Source organism: Pteronotus mesoamericanus, unplaced genomic scaffold (genome assembly GCF_021234165.1).
Source record: "Pteronotus mesoamericanus isolate MK-2021 breed Mesoamerican mustached bat unplaced genomic scaffold, CSHL_Meso_final contig_124, whole genome shotgun sequence".
Taxonomy (NCBI): domain Eukaryota; kingdom Metazoa; phylum Chordata; class Mammalia; order Chiroptera; family Mormoopidae; genus Pteronotus; species Pteronotus mesoamericanus.
In genome coordinates, this window is record NW_026555051.1 from 4561974 (window position 1) to 4577357 (window position 15384).

Genomic DNA, 15384 nt, shown 5'->3' on the forward strand with positions numbered 1-15384 from the left:
AGAGTAGATAAGATGATGACTTTATCAGCACATTTAGGCACATTAATGCGCTGAAACTTAGAACACCAGAGTTACCGAATCTCATTGGTAGATCTTTTTTGGAACAGAAAGAACATACCAACCTTCAAACAATAACAAAACCAAGAGAACTCCATAGTAACTGGAGCCTGTCTCACTGTTGCACAATGTCAATAACTCAGAAGATGCAGTGATTATGGAGATATGTAAGATAGCATACTAAATGTCCAAGAGAATTACAGAATTAAAAGGACAACTGAACCAACTATTATAAAAAAATGGACAAGAGCACCTACCAAATTGAGATATTATGCAAATTAAATTGTATAATACATGTAAAGTATTCTAGGAGGAATATACTTAAGCCCTCAATAATATGTTAGCTGTTATTGTTGATGTCGTTCCCCCGGTTTTACCAATATCACTGGGACCAAAAGGTTTGCCTATCTGTCTTACAACATAAGGTCCATCTTTTCCTTATTTATGTGGTTGCCAAACTTCCACTGATCATTAGAATCATCTGGGATGCTTGTTTAAATTACTTACTACATGGTCCTTCCCACAGATTTAGACACATTAGGTTTGTGAGACAGTTAAAAATACCATTGCCCTGATCCCTCAACCATGAATTCTGATTAAATTAAATAGTCTAGGGTGTGGTTTGCTGTTAGGTTGTTGTAAAAGCTTACTATAGGTTTGTAACATGAAGCCAATTTGGTAAACCACTAGGGTAAGATGCATAAGTGCTGGGAATCTGCATATTGATCAGGTGACTCTAAATGTCAGAGAACCATATTTAGAAAAGTGGAACTACACTCTGCCTCATAATGCTTTGAGCAAGTTATTTAGCATTCCTGTAATAGGTATTGTGAGTAATAGTGGTATCTAATTTTTAAATGAGTACATGACTATAAGATGGCTAGCATGCTAGCTGACATATAGTAAAAACTCAAATCCTTTTATTTTGTGTTCTTTATTATTTTAATTCTATTGATATTTACATCTGAGTGATTTTTTTGTATTTTAGTTTTGCTTGCTTTTTCTTCATCTTTATTCTGGTTACACCAACTCCTAGGTGTTAAATTCGGAGACTAAAACGATAGTTCATCTTTCTTCTTCCCATAAAGGCTGCTCTAGAACTCCAAACTTCTCCAAATTCTGCTTATTCTCTCTCTGCACTTGTTTCTCATATTCCTTTCTTTCCATTATCAATGAGACTGCCACACATATAACTTAAAATGTGAGACTGAACTATTGTTCTAGCATCCCTAACTCTTACCGAGCCTCTTTTCTCTGTGTTGTATGTGTTAGATAATCCTATTTCTCAATTTCAGTAGAATGTTTTACACATTTCATTATGGAAACTTTATTTCTTTCACCAATCCCCGAATGCTTTTGTAATTCATGTAACTTCTATAACTATAATGCATAAGGTATCCAATGTTTCTTTTATAACTTTAGGAGTACTTTCCTCGTTAACACTGGGCACTAACTGCATGACAGGCACTGTTCTAAGCATTTTTCTGTACTGAATTTACAGCTCATTTTTTACCTATAAAGATACTATTTCAAAATGTGACTAATAATGAAAATAAACTATTTTAAGTAAAGAGGGGCAGTTCGAACTTTACAATTTGTGATTACCTTTGCTTACTCGGACTATTGCATTTTAGGTGGAGGTCGTTATGTACCAGGGTCTGCAGGTGTGGGAGCTTCCATAGCTGGAGTTGATCCATTTACAGGTATATACTTTTCATTCCTTTCTTTTTTTTTTTTTTTAAAGGTTTTTAAACTTTATTGAAAGTTTTATCTTAAAAAAGATTAAGAAAATCGGTGTTGTTTTAATTGCTGGAGAACTTTTTATGTAGTAAATCAAGACCAAACTTCTTCACTTGGCTTTTACAGTGTTTTCAGCATTGTTATTACTGCACATGAAAATCATCTGAGGAGCTTTAAAGAAAGTACTTGAACCTTATCCAGAGAGATGCTCACTTGGTCTAATACTGCTCTGGGTTGGTGTCCTGGCAAGGGCAGTCTTGTAATTTTCCAGTGTGAGTCTAATGGTGCAGTCAAGATTGAAAACTGCTGTTATATTTCTCTTTTGCTCCCCCTGGTTTCCTCAGTACCCTTACCAAATGAGGGTTTATTTCAGTCTCTCCTTCATTCATTCTTAATATGTTGAAAATGTTACTCACTGTGGTGTTCTCTCCCGGGGATGCTGAAAGGAATTTGCTTTTCTAATTTAGGCCTGCATATTGGGACTTCTCCTTAGCAAATAATTTTTTTTTTATCCCTAGTATCTATCTTAGAGTCTGCCACATCTTACTTCATCACCTTTGAATATATGCAGGCCTTCCTTCCACCATATTGGATAGCAGTAAAATACAGAGCTAAGTTTGCAGTTTATGTCTTGCAAGGTTAACAGATACCTTAGCATATATTTTCCCCTATTTATTTATTTATTCAAATACATTTGTCTCCAGTTTCCTGTTACCACTTTTCCCTGCCCCACTCACCCCTACCTCCCACCCTCAATCCTTCCCCACTCTGGCTTTCTCCATGGGTCCTTTATATATGTTCCTTGATTTGACCCTTCCCCTTCCCTTCCCAGTTACCACCCCCCCCCTTCTCTTGTTATTGTTGGTTTGTTTTTCCTTTCAATGTTGCTGATTTTATTTTTCTTGTTTGTTTGGTTCATTACAGGTGAGGTTATACGGTATTTATCTTTCACCCCCTGACTTATTTCGCTTAGCATAATGCTCTCCAGTTTCATCCATGCTGTCACAAAGAGTAGGAGTTCCCGCTTTCTGCTGCGTAGTATTCCATTGTGTAAATGTACCATAGTTTTTTGATCCCCTCATTTATTGATGGGCACTTAGGTTGCTTCCAGCACTTGGCTATTGGAATTGTGCTGCTATGAACCTTGGGGTGCATAGGTTCTTTTGAATTGGTGTTTTGGGATTCTTAGGGTATAATCCCAGCAGTGGAATCACTGGGTCAAAAGGCAGTTCCATTTTTATCATTTTGGGGAAACTCCAAACTGTTTTCCACAGTGTCTGCCCCAGTCTGCATTCCCACTGACAGTGGACTAAGGTTCCCTTTTCTCCACAACCTGGTCAGCACTTGTTATTTCTTTATGATGGCCATTCCGATCGGTGTGAAGTGGTATCTCATTGTGGTTTCAATTTGCATTTCTCTGATGGCTAGTGATGCTGAGCATCTTTTTATGTATTTCTGAACCCTGTGTATGTCCTTGGAGAAGTGTCTGTTCAGGTCCTTTGCGCATTTTTCCCTTGGATTGTTTCTCTTCCTGAAGTGGAGTTGTGTGGCTACTTTGTATACTTCGGAGATCAAATACTTGTTTGAGGTATCATTGGCAAATATCTTTTCCCATATGGTTAGTTCCCTTTTCATTTTGCTGACATTTTCTCTAGCCGTGGAGAAGCTTCTTATTTTGATGTAGTCCCATTGTTTTATTCTTTCCTTTATGTCTCTTGCTCTAGAGGACATATCAGTGAAAAAATTGCTGCATGGAATATCTTGAGAGTTTCCTGCCAATGTTCTCCTCTAGGACTTTAATGGTGTCACGATTTATATTTAAGTCTTTTCATCCATTTTGAGTTTATTTTTGTGTATAGTATAAATTCGTCTAATTTCTTTTTTTTTTTTTTTTGCATGTAGCTGTCTAGATCTCTCAGCACCATTTATTGAAGAGGCTGTTTTTACTCCATTTTAAGCATCTGTCCTTTTTGTTGAATATTAATTGACCATGTAGACATAGGTTTATTTCTGGACTCTGTTCTGTTCCATAGTAATATAGTAATATTACTAGTAATATAGTTTGATGTCAGGTAATGTGATCCCACCTACGTTATTCATCTTTCTCAAAATTGCTGTACTTATTCGGGGTCATTTATGGTTCCATATAAATTTTTGAAATGTTTGTTCTATATCTGTGAAAAATGGCATTGGTTTTTTAATAAGGATTGCATTGAATCTATAAATTGCTTTGGGTAGTATGGACATTTCAATGATGTTAATTCTTTTGATCCATGAACATGGTATGTGCTTCCATTTGTTTGTGTCTGCCTTAATTTCTTTCAGTGTTGTATAGTTTTCTGAGTACAGGTCTTTTACCTCCATGGTTAAGTTTATTCCTAGGTACTTTTTTTCTTGTCGCTATAGCAATGGGAATTTTTCCCTGATTTGTGATTCTGATATTTCATTGCTGGTGTACAAAAATGCCTGCAATTTCTGGATATTGACTTTGTATCCCGCTGTTTTGCCAAGTACACTTTCTAGGTTAAGTAGCGTTTTGGTGGAGTCTATAGGGTTTTCTATGTACACTCTTATGTCATCTTCAAACAATGACAGTTTTACTTCCTTCTTTCCTTTTATTTCTTTTTCTTTTCTGATTGCTGTGGCTAGGACTTCCAGAACTATGTTGAATTGAAGTGTTAAAGTAGAAAACCTTGTCTTGTTCCCGATCTTAGTGGGAAAGCTTATAGTTTTTTCCTGTTGAGTATGATGTTAGCTGTAGGTTTTTCATATATGGCTTTTATTATATTGAGGTATGCTTCCTTTATTCCCACTTTACTGAATGTTTTTATCATAAATTGATGCTGTAACTTATCAAATAATTTTTCTGCATCTAATGATGTGATCATGTAGTTTTTGTCTTTCCTTTTGTTTATGTGATGTATTACCTTTATTGATTTGTGAATATTGAATCATCCTTGCATCCCTGGAATGAATCCCAGTTGATCATGGTGTATGATCTTTTTAATGTATTACTAGGTGTAGTTTGCCAGTATTTTGTCGAGGATTTTAGTGTCTATGTTCATTAGTGATATTGGCCTGTAATTTTCTTTGTTTGTTGTGTCTTTATCTGGCTTGGGGATTAGGATGATGTTGGCCTCATAAAAAGAGTTTGGGAGTCTTCCCTGTTGTTGGATTTTTTGGAATAATATGAGAAGAACAGAGGTTAGCTCTTCCTTGAATGTTTTGTAAAATTCTCTTGTGAAACCGTCCAGTCCAGGGCTTTTGTCGGCCGGGAGTTTTTTGATTACTGCTTCAATTTTACCCACTGTTAACGGTCTATTCAGGCTTTCTGCTCCTTCTTTGTTCAGTGTTGGAAGATTATATTTTTCTAGAAATTTGTCCATTTCACCTAGGGTTTCAGCTCTCTTGGCATATAATTGTTCCTAGTAATTTCTTTCAATCCTATGTATTTGTGTTATCATTTATTATTTCTCCTCTTCCATTTCAGATACTATTTATTTGAGTCCTCTCCCTTTTTTTCTTGATGAGTCTGCTTAAAGTCTTGTTGATTTTGTTTATCTTTTCAAAAAAACAGCTCCTGGATTGGTTGATCCTTCCACTTGTTCTTTTAATCTCTATGTCATTCTATTCTGCACTGATCTTGATTATTCCTTCCTTCTGCTCACTCTGGCCTTTCTTTGTCCAATTCTTGTAGATGTAGGGTGAGGTTCTTTACTTGAAATGTTTTTATCTTTTTTAGGTAGGCCTGTATTACTATGAACTTCCCTCTCAGGACCGCCTTTGCTGTGTCCCATAGGTTCAAGACTGTTGTGTGTTCATTTTAGTTGTTTCCAGAAACTTACTGAGTTCTTCTTTGATCTCATTATTAACCCATTCATTGTTGAATACCATGCTATTTAGTTTACATTAATTTGCATGTTTTTGAGTCTTTTCCTTGAGGTTGGGTTCTAGTTTCAAGCCCCAGAGGTCCGAGAAAATGCTCGTTATGATTTCAATTTTCCTGAATTCATTGAGGCTTGTTTTGTGTCCCGTCATGTGGTTTTTCTTTGAAAATGTTCCATGTGCATTTGAAAAGAATGTGTATTTTGTTTCTGTGGGATGAAAGGTCCTATATATATATATATATATATATATATCAGTTAAGTCCATTTGATGTAATCTATTACTCAGTTCCACAATATCCTTGTTGATGCTTTGTTTCAAAGATCTATCCATTGTTGACAGTGGGGAGTTAAAATACCCCCGATCAGTGTGTGGCTGTCTATATCTTTCTTGAAGTTCTCTAAGAAAGTCCTGATATATTTGTGTGCTCCTATGAGGGGTGCACATATATTTACAATATTTATATCTTCTTGATGGATTCTTTCCTTGAGTGTTATGAAGCGACCTTCGATGTCTCTTTTTATGCCCTTTGTTTTGAAATCTATTTTGTCTGATATAAGTATTGCTACCCCGGTTTTTTTTTCCTCTCCATTCTCAAGGGGATCCAACTGGCCATTTAAACATCCCTCTGGCGCTTCCACCCACGGGCGCCCTGCCCTTCTTCTCGAGTTCCTACCACACTCTCTACCCGTCAGGTTGTGCTAAAGTCGATTCTTCTTTCTGTCAGACATTATAAGGCACTTCTCTTGCTGTTTAGTTGCTTTTTCCAGGTGATTTCTCCACAGTTTTGTTGTAATTCCAGATTGGTCCTGCAAGGAGGTCAAAGTGACCTCCATTCATTCCTCTGCCATCTTGGCCTCTCCTCCCCCTACTTTTTATTTTATATAAGAGAATATATATGGCATATGTTACTGAGCCTAATAAAATAAATACCAGTAACCTCTACTTAGGAGCTAATTTGGTGTGTGTTTCTGTAAGGTGTTTTTTCATTGTGAAAGTACCATTGGCTGGCAGTATTGAACATAGTAATTAAGATTAAGGACTCTGGGGTGAGGAATGCTTAGATTCAAGTCTGAGTTCCATTACTTTTTATTCTGTTTGACCTTGAGAAAGTTACTCTATTTCTGCATCTGTTTTCTCATTTATAAACTTAAGATACCTGTCTTAGAGTTGGTAAGATCTTAAAATTATAAAGTACATATAAATCACTTTATACAGAATAAGTGTTTAGTAATTGTTAGCTGTATCTGTTATATTTTCAAAAGAGTCTGAAGGTAACAGTGCTTCCTCCCATTTACAGAAATCTTTAATAATCTTTTTACTGTTTGGTATTTATTACTGGAACCATATTTACTTTAGTCCAAGCTACTGTCATCTCACACTAACACCAATGATAATAGTCTCCAAATTGGTCTCTTCCCGGTTCATACTGCAGTTAACAATCTTTTTATAGTCTAACTTGTTAATGCCCATTCCTTCATTAAAGGATTTTTCCTCTTTTTTTGTTTTTGAGGTTGCTTGTTATTGCATGCACTGAGTAGTTACATATCTTAATTGTGAAAACAAAGTCATATAATTAGAAAAATCTCATTTTTGACCACGGCTTATGATCTTCAACATCTTCTGCTTTGTACATAGGGAATAGTGCCTACCAATCAGCTGCATCTAAAACAGTGAATATTTATTTCCCTAAAAAAGAGGCTGTCACTTTTGACCAAGCAAATCCTACACAAATAATAGGTAAGTATATTTTAACTAAAAGTTTTGTCATGTATCCAGACTCGTTACCATGCACTCAACACCATTTCTCCTCCTAACATGAGCTAGGAACTGGGTAAGTTTCCATGATAGAGACTTCTGTTGTGGTAGTTCACAAATGTATAGACTGTGAATGCACAATCTGATAATGGGCCCTTAATACTTTGAAAGAAGCCTTATGCAGATATAAAGTAAATGCTGTATGATGACTTTAATGAGAAGACTACTAAAGGTAGGAAAATGTAAATCCCATCCCCTAAGCTCTTAAGATTTTTTTTAAGAATGAATAAAGCAGTTACAAAAATAAAAATCTTAGCTTTAAAAAATTAATAGTTCTTAGAAGTAATAATAAAAGGCTGTTTAAATTTCCCATTAAAAATGGAACTTCTCAGTTGACTTTGAGTGCTTTTTCTGCTAATTTGTTTTTCTCAAAACAAAAGCACAGGTTTTGGGGGGAACTTTTATGGACCAAGAGTACTATCAGCTCTGTTGGCAAAAGATTATGAGAGAATTATTTCAGATAACATACATAACTGAATGTAAGACAGGGATTTTTTTATTTTGTTTTGTGTCAAAATTATCCTTCATACTACCTTTATAAAAATCGTGTTTTCTTAATTGCTTTATTTTGAACAGTAAAGAGTATGTGTACATTTATGAACAACTGGAAATTTTTCAGCTCACATACAATACATACAAGAGGTCTCTTTTTGCATTTCTTAAATAAACTTTGTTTTCTATATTCTGATAGTGTTAAAATTTTCAACACCAAAAATAGTGAAACAGATCTAAGTGTCTAGTTATGATGGATAAAAATTTGTAAATTTGGACAATTTTTTGTTCCTAATATTTTTGTATTGGGAATTTGGGCTTTTTTATAGAGATAAAAATTTTTGAGGAAACAATGTTTGGTGACTCAAGGTAGCATTAATGATAACGAGGATGCTTATATTGAAGATGCCTGTGACAAGTTTAAAAGAAATTGTTTCATGAAATATGATGGCAAAAGACAATTATTTCCATTAAAATGTTTAAAATAATGCAATGACAAAGGTACATATGGAACTAAGTCAATAAATTATTATAAATAAGCATTTAAGTTTCACATGTTTTGTTTACCGTCATAGAAATTAATATACTAGATAAGTTAGTTAAAAGTTACAAATTTTCTCCTTGAGAAAATTGGGGGTTGACTTATAAATGGCTATATATGACGTCATGCTGCTTTGAAAACCATTCAGAATCATTACAGATATGATATACTTTAAAACGTATTCAAAGCAGAAAGCTTCAGAAGATGTTAGAAAATAAAAATCATCACAATAACCTTTCAGTTTAAAAATACTCACAGGCCTCATCCTTGTTATGGTCTTGAGTAATTGTCATGAAAAGTCTTAACTTGTCCATAGTGTATGCTAGAGTACTAATTTGTAAGATTTGCATTTATATATTTTATCTGACTGATTACAGTTAGAGAATTTTGAAGGTTTGGTTTTGGGTTCTAGGTAAACTGAAGGAACTCAATGGAACTGCACCTGAAGAGAAGAAGTTAACTGAAGATGACCTTATACTTCTCGAGAAAATACTTTCTCTAATATGTAATAGTTCTTCAGAAAAACCCACAGCCCAGCAACTTCAGATTTTGTGGAAAGCCATTAAGTGGCCTGAAGGTAGAGAAACACTCTTTAAAATATAACTAGAAAGTAAGAAGTGTGTCTTTTCATGTCTGTCAATATTATTGGTGTTTCTAGGTTAAGTAAAAATTAGCCTCAATAGTTGTAATTCACATTATAAAAAACTTTACAAAAAGGATGCAGTATATCACTATAATTCATAGTCTTGTTTTGCTCACATGTGTTGTGAGAATCTGAAGGAAATGTAATGACCCCAATACAGATACCATTTTGTATTCCATTTCAGAGCATTTGAGGATCCCCTGCAAGCCACCTAAGAAACTCTTTATGACCTATTAACCCTAGACTACAAACATACGCTATAAGGATTTTTACTTTAATTTTTTTTCTTTTTTTAGTAAATTCATTTAATTATTTTTGAAATTTTAAAATTTTATTTTTTATTGAGGTAATATTGGTTGTTATAACATTATGTGAGGTTCAGATGTACAACATCACAGTTCAGTATCTCTGACACTATAGTGTGCTCACGACCAAACAGCTAGTTTCCATTCATTACTTTACATTTAATTTTTAAGACTAAAAATGTCGTCTTCCCTATTTTTTTGTGCTGTTGAGATATTGGAGGAAAAAATCATTAATCCTACAAAATATCCCATATTGTGGATTTGGCTGATCACTTAATTTAATTGAATGTGTTGCTCTATTTCTGCGGTTTCTGCTATACGTAATTAGATTCTGGTTCAGGGGGTTTTTTTGTTTGTTTGTTAACGTGAATACTCTTTATAAATGCTACTGCAAACTACCTTTGTATCACAAGGCACATAATTTCTAGTTTCCTTACTTTTAGTGATTCTTAAGATTGTTTAAGGAGTGCATTTCTTCAGATGGTGTCTACCCAGTCCCTTGAATATAAAGCTCTCCATCAATTTGTAAGCATCCTTTTAGCATTTGTCAACTGGAATTCTTCTATAAAGAACATTCCCTCTCCAACTCTTTGGTCTTATTATGCAATGTTTAAAAGCAAGGTCCGAATCCCATTCATTCCGCAAGGATTTATTGAAAACTCACTGTGTGTCAGCTGATTGATAACCCAAGAGAGTTACATTATTATTAGAGCATATATGATATTGTAGCAATAAGTCCAATCTTTATAAATATGAAAAATCAATTAACACAGTTTTAGAAATATATGCATTTTAAAGCAGGCACATGATTTTTAACAATTTCTGAAATAAGCATGTGTCAATTTTGTAACAGGAAATAAAATCCTTAAAAATTGAGTAACAGTCGTAGGAATTTTCTGGATTTCCATAATTATTGATGAATTTTTCTTCTTAACAGATATCGTCTTTCCTGCACTTGACATTCTTCGGTTGTCAATTAAGCATCCCAGTGTGAACGAGACCTTCTGCAATGAAAAGGAAGGAGCTCAGTTCAGCAGTCATCTTATCAGTCTTCTGAACCCTAAAGGAAAGCCAGCAAACCAGCTGCTTGCTCTGAGGACCTTTTGCAATTGTTTTGTTGGCCAGGCAGGACAAAAGCTCATGATGTCCCAAAGGGAATCATTAATGTCCCATGCAATAGAACTGAAAGCAGGGAGCAATAAGAACATCCATATTGCTCTGGCTACCTTGACCCTGAACTATTCTGTTTGTTTTCATAAAGACCATAACATTGAAGGGAAAGCTCAATGCTTGTCAGTAATTAGTACAGTCTTCGAAGTTGTACAAGACCTGGAAGCCATTTTTAGACTTCTTGTAGCTCTTGGAACACTGATCAGTGATGATTCAAATGCTCTACAATTAGCCAAGTCTTTAGGCGTTGATTCTCAAATTAAAAAGTATGCCTCAGTATCAGAACCAGCTAAAGTAAGTGAATGCTGTAGACTTATCCTAAATTTGCTGTAACAATGGAGCAGGGGCTGATATTTTAAATTGGCTAGTGTTTTTCTTTTTTCCTCACATTTTACATGACTGATAACAGAACATTTTTTAAAAATGCTGTAGATTAAGTAAAATTTCAGATCTTGTAATGTGGGTGGGGGGGACAAAGGAGAAATAAAATTTTTACACTGATGAACTGTGAAATTTTCCTGTATAACATGGATAGGTTTTCAAGATTTAGAAACAAATTAAGAATGAGCTGTAGTCAACAACTATGGTGGCATAATTTCTGTACTTTAGCCACAGAAGAGAAGACAAGTGCTTTTATTTATGTATTGTTTTTACTACTGATATACCCCTGATTATTAATTGTTGATAGTTTTCTTTTATTCAGTTTCTACTCTACTCATTTTTCATTGCTAGGTTTTTTTAATAGCACTGATAAAAAGTCTTGTTTTAGGGTAACTACTTCAGAATTTTTTAAAAATGAAGTTCATTGTAAATGATTCCATATATTGAAAAGATATAAAACAACTTATTCATTTAAGTTATTTGTAAATGGAAAGTGAATTTGTTTGATGGCTCATTTTTAGATAAAGTAAAAGCAAAATACTAAGCGATGTTAGGTTGTCAATCAGTTCAGACTGATGAGGCCCCAAGGTAACTCAAGACTTACGATACAGTTTCTTTTGCCCTTCACTATTTGAGATAACTTCATTATTCATTCCAGTTTTAAAATTTGATTGTTTATTTTTGGTCATTTCCATGATCTTAAAGGGAATTTGGGATGCACTGAATTTTAGGCAATTGTGCAAGCAAGAGTATACCAATCTATGTTATTTGTAAGTCCAGAGCCAAGTTTGAGCCCCAGACATGGTCCAGGCATTGTGCTAACCACATTGATACCTATTTCCCAAACCCTTTAAATGAACTATGGTGCTATCTCTTTATTTTCAGAGGTAAAGATGATGGGATGAAGCATGATAGAGAAAAAGAAAAGTGCATACATACTCTACTTCCTAGAGAGGGAGTCAAAAATTTGTGAACATCCTAGGAATACAAAAAAGGAATCCTATTACATGATATATTGTGTCTAAGAGAACTTCAATTAAGATAAGTGTAACTGCCTAGTTTAAAAAGTAGGAAAGATGTTTTCATAAAAAGGACTTTGCTTAAAATAGCATTACTCTAATTTGTGTTGTATAAAACCATGAATTTCCTGGCTGTCATGCCAAATCATAGTCAGAGAAGAAGAGTTCCCCAATAGAGGAGGGAAACATTCTGATTTGTCTAGATTAATCCAAGGAAAAACTTGGAATGTCAAAAAAAGAACGGATAAACTATAAACAGAGGGGACATGTTTTTTGTTAAGTATTAAGTTGCAGCTTTCTGGTGTATACCAAGACTTGATTCTGTTTGCTGGTTCCATTATGAACCTGTGCTGCACTATGGTTGAGTTGAAATTTAGGGGTTTAAATCAAAGTTAAATTCCAAAGTTAAGAGTTTAGCCCTGGTCAGCCTGGTTCCACTACATTACAATGCTTTCTTAGCATGTTAAAAACAATTTATCTACAATATTTTGAAATACTAGTTACCTATGAACATACAGTCTTGGTTAAGAATATGCATTTACTTTTCACAATGTAAGGTGACATATTGTAAAGACTGTTTTCTTCCCATTAGTATATAAATCTTTATAAGAACTTTTTATTATACGAGTATTTAATGTTTATTGAAAAGATACAGAGTACAGTTTAGCAAAAAAAAAAAAAAAATCCCACTTGAAAAATGAGTGTTAAATGGTGGTTTAGTAATATTTTAAATATTTTTTTTAATGTTTTTCTCTGAATATAAAAGTACATATGTGTTGAATATGACACACACCAATAAAAACTGCCTGTAATCACACTACCCAGAGAGAACCATTCTTAATACCTTATCAATAGGTATGTAAACGTGGTTTTTTTAAAGGAATGATATACACTGTTAAATAACCTGATTTTTAAACTTGACATATATTAGTATATTTACTTCTATCTTAATAAATATACAAGGGTACCCATTTCCTATTACCTGGCATTGTTTTCCAGTGTTTTTGCCAAAATAATTATCAGGTTTTGTTTAATGTTTAGGGTGATTTTTTTCTGGGGGTACCAAGAAAGGTAGGATCTTGACCTTGAAGGCAACAAGTAAACCATTTTGGTGCCTTTTCTGGAGGAAAATAGTCTTCAGAATACAGTGAGTAATTCAGACTTTAAAGAGAAGAAAGTTGACAAACACCATTCTGCAGAATAAGTATGCTCATATTGGTCCTAGGCCAAAGGTGAAGTTTTGGGACTTAAAACTTGACCTTGGAGTTCCTGGACACATTGTAATAAATCAGAAAAATAAAATGTCCAATGGCAATGATATTTTTATCAAATTTAAAGTCATAAGTTATAGCAGTGTTTATTCAATGTTTTGGAACTGGATTTAAAGAAAATCAGTTAAGTATCATGGTGAAGAACAGACAAGTTTAAATAAATAGATTGCATGCATTAAACTATTACTTTATACTCTTAAGTTTATCCTCATTATCCCTATGCTATAAGTAGTTAGTAAATCTTTTCTTAATTTTTAGTCATGTTTATTCTATTAGAGTTGTCTCAGTTTTTCCCAGTTTTTCCCCTGTTGCACTCCCCCCCGCCACCCGCTAGCTCCCACAGTCAATTCCCACTCTGTTGTCCATGTCCATGGGTCAATCCTGCATGTTCTTTCTCTTGTCCCTTCCCCTTATTTCCACCATTGTCCTTTTTCCCCATCCCCTCTGGTCACTTTCAGTCTGCTCCATGTTTCCTTGCCTGTGGCTTATTTTGTTTGTTAGTTTATTTTGTTGAATAGAGTCCACTTATAGGTAAGATCATACGGTATTTGTCTTTTCACCAACTTGCTTATTTCACTTAGCATAATCTCCAGTTCCATCCATGTTGTCACAAAAGGTAGGAGTTCATTCTTTCTTTTTTAAATACAGATTGATTTTATTTAGTTTTTTAAATGTCAGTCAATTACAAAATATTAAAAAATTGAAAACCATTCTAAAGTCTCTAATTAAAATGACATTACAGAAATAATCGAGTAGATCAATGAAATATAATGAGCATTCTAGAAACAAACATATATATCTAACAATGTAATACAGGATTAAATTGATATTTCAAATGAATAGAGAAATTAACGCTTATTCAACAAATAAGGTGCATGGACCACTATTACTTGAAATGAAACAAGTATAGAGCCCTATTTCACACATTATACAAGAAAATTCAGGTGAGTTAAAATTCAATATGTAGAATCTAAGGAGTTTTAGGAGAAAATACAAACTAATATTTTTGTTACCCTGAAGTAAAATATTCAAACCCGGAAGCTATAAAGTAAAATATTGAAAATAAGATTTTATTAAACATTTAAGACTATATAGTAATATATGTGTGTGTGTGTGTGTGTGTGTGTGTGTGTGTGTGTGTGTGTGAAAGGACAAGTAATAGAATGGAAAAATATTTGCCACACATCTGAAAAGGGGTTAATAGTTGTTTGTTTTTTAGGGAAAAAAATTCTACAAACCTTTAATCGATAAATGGATAAACAATACCAAACAGTCATTTAAAGCTTTTTAAAAATAATTGAAATAAGCAAGAAATATACAAAAACAGGTTTTGTTTCAACAAATAATAAAGGAATAATTAACATCATTGTCACAATCAGATTAATATGTATTAAAAATATTGGTAATATCAAGTATTGGCGATTGTGAAAAGAATGGGTATTCATAGACACTTTTTCTACATCTTAAAGCAGCCCCTTTAGGATATTTTGAAGTGCTGTTTTCGTGGAGATGTATTCTTTTAGTCTTTTGTCTGGGAAACTCCTTGTTTCACCTTCCATTTTAATTGAGAGCCTTGCTGGGTAGAGCAGTCTTGGTTGCAGGGTTTTGCTTTTCAAGACTTGGAATATTTCTTCCCATTCCCTTCTGGCTTGCAGTGTTTCTTTTGAGAAGTCAGCTGCTAGCCATATTGGGGCTCCCTTTTATGTTACTACCTGTTTCTCCCTTACTGCCTTTAGGATTCCCTGTTTCTCTTTGATATTTGCCATTTTAATGATGTGTCTTGGAGTGTGCCTCATTGGGTTCCCCTTGAATGGGACCCTCTGTTCTTCCTGGACTTGTGTGACTTTTTCTCTCTTCCAATTAGGAAAGTTTTCCATCCTTGCTATTTGAAACAGGTTCTCTATCCTTTACTCCCCTTCTCCTTCTGATATCCTTATTATACATATGTTATTACATTTCATGTTGTTCTGCATTTCCCTCAATGCTTCTTCATTCTTTTTCAGTCTTTTTTCATGTTCTTGCTCTTTCCGGGAGTTTTTTTCTGCCTTGTCCTCCAGCTTGC

General features: G+C 34.1%; 1 protein-coding gene across 1 annotated transcript in view; it reads left to right on the forward strand.

Annotated features, from left to right (window-relative positions):
* Positions 1-11446, forward strand: part of PLAA (phospholipase A2 activating protein) — a 35129-nt gene extending 23683 nt beyond the window's left edge. Inside the window, exons 11-14 of the mRNA XM_054588132.1 lie at positions 1692-1760; positions 7321-7422; positions 8946-9110; positions 10419-11446. Of these exons, the coding sequence (XP_054444107.1) occupies positions 1692-1760; positions 7321-7422; positions 8946-9110; positions 10419-10984 (902 nt within the window). The 3' untranslated portion in view covers positions 10985-11446. The remainder of the gene's footprint in view (positions 1-1691; positions 1761-7320; positions 7423-8945; positions 9111-10418) is intronic.
* The last annotated feature ends 3938 nt before the right edge of the window (positions 11447-15384 follow it).